Genomic DNA, 3,523 nt, shown 5'->3' on the forward strand with positions numbered 1-3,523 from the left:
CGTGAACTCATCAGTGGCTCCGTCAGTGTTGGTGCTCACACCTTCACCTGGAGAAGAACCTGAAATAAAGAAAGAAAGATTCCGAGATAAACAAAGAACTTGACAGGAATCGAGAATCTGAGATAAATAAAGCACCTGTGAGAGGTGAAGAACAGAGAAGAACACAGCTCCACGTGCGACAGACACAGCAAGAACACACAACGTGCTTGTTTTCTTGAGGTTGTAAAACAAAGAACAAGGTTGATTTTGAGAAGATGTGACCACAAACTGACGTCTTGCAGCTCCTCTCTGCTGTTGTGGGTCTCACATGGCCTCATCCTGCTCCTGGTTCTTGTTGTCGGGGCTCACTGGGCTCATGCTGTTGCCACGGTTACGGCCTTCCTGTTGAGCAGAAAGCCGTTTGGGCGTGTGTGTTTAGTTTATTAACAGCTGTCAGGTGGATTTAATGACCGTGTTTTACTGAGACACACATATTAACTGTGAGAATAAATATTTAATGTCAACACACTCGCTGTTTCGACAAGATGAGCTAACTGGGCGTCAAATGCCAACACATTTTTTTTCTCCAATGTTGTTTTTATTCCTGCCTCTCCGTTAATTATCATTATTGATAGCAGCACTGCCATCTAGAGGACAGTGGTGGTTTCACAGCACAACACGGCTCCTTCAGTCATGTTTTCCCATAGAAATCATTCATATATCGTCTATGCGTTTAAGCATGATGGGAAAACTCTGTTTATTGCGTCCAATAAATAGTTCATATTTTAAAAATAACGTTTCCACTAAGTGTCATTTCTTTTTTTGACAGTAGAGGGAGACAATGTTGAACTCTGACTCCATAATTGTCGCAGTAAAATCACACAGAACCGAAGCGTTAAGAAGTTTAGTGCTGCATTGACCTTTGACCTCTACAATCAGGTCGCCTTCGAGTCCACTTTGCTCTTTGTGCCAATTTAAGAATGAACATCTGGATCTCTTCTCCATATTCTTTCGCCAACAAGTTGGATTCCCTCTTCGACCCCGTTTATACCACAACGTTTTCGGGTGTAAAGGCAAAAGTTTCGTTCCGTCTTGGCTGTCTGTTTACATGAGGATGGCAGAAAACCAAACAAAATGAAAACTATACAAAAAATGGGCTCCAGAGTGGAGTTTATTAGTATGGATAGTCAGCCTTACGTCTATCATAGGTTAAACCCGTCAGTCAAGTACAGAAGTTTATGAAAAAACATTTTACTTTTGAATCCGTCGAAAGCAACAGAATTGCAACAAAGATCGGCTCCGATCTTTGCCTTTAAGTGTTTGACACATTTTTCCGTCTCTGAGTTGTGGTCGACTCTCATCCCCCTGTCACTCCAACAAAAAAAACCTCCAGTCCTTCATCCTGCGCTCCTCTCTACTCCTCCTCCCTAATGGTCAGAGGCTCCTTCATCTGCAGAGCTGGATCAGAACCGTCTGACTCCTCATCGGCGCCCTCGGCGTCGTCGTCCATCTCGTTGGTGTCGTAGGAGCCTTTCTGTCTGGACATCAACCACAGCAGCACAGCCATTATGGAGATGAGGAGAAGCAGCACAGCACAGATGACTCCTGCAGGAAGGGTGGACAAACGAGGCAGCTCACGTGTCCAGCGCAACAGCTCGCATCAGTTAAAAGTGTTCAGCGTTATTTCTTTACCTCCAACTAAGGCTGCGACGTCTCCCTCCTCTGTGTCGAGACCTGAAACCAACAAACGCTGAGAATCTTTCCATTTACGCTTTCAAAGGCGGACGGAATCAAGGCTGCTAATACTTTAGCTTCAATGCTAATCTTTTAAAGCCCGCGACATCAAACTCGATCAATTTTAGTTCACGTCTGCATTAAAGGTCATTTTAAAGGGTTTTCTGAACAAACAGACCAGCCAGCTATGTAGCATGTTTACAACATGGTGTGTGTGCAGACCAGGATATATGAGTGTCGTTCACGTGTTAGATTAAAGGTCAACACGAACACGAGTGGCTTCTGTTGCGTTGACACTTCAGTTTTCTATCCTATAGAACTTTTTTCTCTTGAATTATTTCCCTCATGGCTGTTCTTCACACACTCGTTCCCCTTCTGCCCCCTCTGCAACCATGGAGATGAGGTCCCGAGTGTACCCGCGCTTATCTCCACGCCGACAGACCCTGAAGGCATCACACGTGCGCCTTCCCTTGTGGCCTGATAAGACCCTCCCTGATGGTCACCTCGCTCAATTGAAGCCGATGCCACAAACTACTGAGCACATCTAACTGAAACAGATGAATTCAGAGTTTGTATTTGAAGTAAAACATTCCTGAACATTTTTTCCTGATTAAAGCTCAGAGGTTTCCAACCTGAGGTTCAGGGACCCTGAGGGGTCGTTAGATGATCCTGAGGGGTACGGAGGCAAAACAATAATAGCTATTTAACAGAAATTCTGTTGATTTATTGAACATTTGTTTTTGAAGCTAAATATTTGGCATTTGATTAAATTAGAACTGAAATTAGTCATCATTAGCTTAAGATGGTTAGTTTTACTTGACTGTAGATGGATAGAGGGTCACTCGTACTTTTAGGGTTTCAAAGGAAAAACTCACACACCTTGCGTGACCGTCTCGGTTACAGCTTTGATGAGGGGGGGAGAAGTTTGGGACAGGGTGACCCCAGAGGGAGGAGTCATTTGCATGTCCATGTCAACCTAAACAACAAAAACATCTTCATTATGGTATCCATGCATTTCCTTTTAAAATGTTAAACTCCAAAGCTTTTCCTTGCTAGCATTAGCTCGGGTTGCCTGCAAAACTGTTCCGATCAACGTGTCAGTTTTCACACATGATAAACTGAAAGTTTGAGGGGATAGAAAAACATCTTCTGTCCTGAAAACAGTCGTCACACCTCCTGAAACAGCCTGCAGGGCTCTAACTGTCCTGCCTGCTTTCTGCATTCTGACTCAGATTTTATATTATTCTGGACTGAACGCATGAAAAGCTAACAACACGCCTGACAAATACTTCAAATACCTTCTGCAAGGATGCATCCAATTTGCAGCTCTTCTTCAGAGATTATCAGTCCTACAGCTATAATCCTGAAAGTTTCCTCTGAAACTCTGAAATGCACAAAAAAACAAGAAGAACTCACCAGTTCTCAGACTCTGCAAGATAGCACTCGTCATTCAAGATATAAAACACAGCACAGCACAGCACAGCACAGCACAACAAACACACACACACACACACACACACACACACACACACACACACACACACACACACACACACACGGATGGCTTGGGTGTGGTGTCAGTCCCTAGAGTCCGGGACTGTTCCCCAGCCAATAGTAGGGGTGACTCCACCCCTGTGATGCAAAACAGCCTTCACACACACACACACACACACACACACACACACACACACACACACACACACACACTGCCTGTTTTGTAATTTCCCAACTGTTGGACCAAATCTTTATTTTTGAAATATGTTTTGATACAATTCTTTAGCTAATCCAGTTTTTTTTTAAAGGATTTTAG

The 3,523-nt window shown here is 43.8% G+C and overlaps 1 protein-coding gene across 2 annotated transcripts; it reads right to left on the minus strand.

The window, feature by feature from the left end:
* Positions 1-476: 476 nt before the first annotated feature.
* LOC105416793 (small cell adhesion glycoprotein homolog) lies at positions 477-3,284 on the minus strand. 2 transcript variants are annotated; one of them, XM_011606394.2, is made up of 4 exons: positions 3,130-3,284; positions 2,593-2,689; positions 1,672-1,713; positions 477-1,584 (listed from the first exon to the last, which is right to left on the minus strand). In XM_011606394.2, the coding sequence occupies exons 2-4, from the start codon at positions 2,681-2,683 to the stop codon at positions 1,394-1,396; spliced, it is 324 nt and encodes a 107-aa protein (XP_011604696.1). In that variant the 5' UTR covers positions 2,684-2,689; positions 3,130-3,284; the 3' UTR covers positions 477-1,393. The 2 variants fall into 2 exon arrangements, with proteins under 2 accessions (XP_011604696.1, XP_011604697.1); XM_011606395.2 differs by having other exon boundaries at positions 3,012-3,208.
* Positions 3,285-3,523: the final 239 nt, after the last annotated feature.

The sequence above is a fragment of the Takifugu rubripes genome, chromosome 8 (assembly GCF_901000725.2).
Source record: "Takifugu rubripes chromosome 8, fTakRub1.2, whole genome shotgun sequence".
In the NCBI taxonomy this organism is placed as follows: Eukaryota; Metazoa; Chordata; class Actinopteri; order Tetraodontiformes; family Tetraodontidae; genus Takifugu; species Takifugu rubripes.

Coding starts and splice junctions, on each gene's coding strand:
- LOC105416793 (XM_011606394.2), bottom strand. CDS start 2,683: ATGGACATGCAAATGACTCCTCCCTCTGGGGTCACCCTGTCCCAAACT. Junction 1,714..2,592: donor AACCGAGACGGTCACGCAAG/GTGTGTGAGTTT, acceptor TGTTGGTTTCAG/GTCTCGACACAGAGGAGGGA. Junction 1,585..1,671: donor CGTCGCAGCCTTAGTTGGAG/GTAAAGAAATAA, acceptor CCCTTCCTGCAG/GAGTCATCTGTGCTGTGCTG.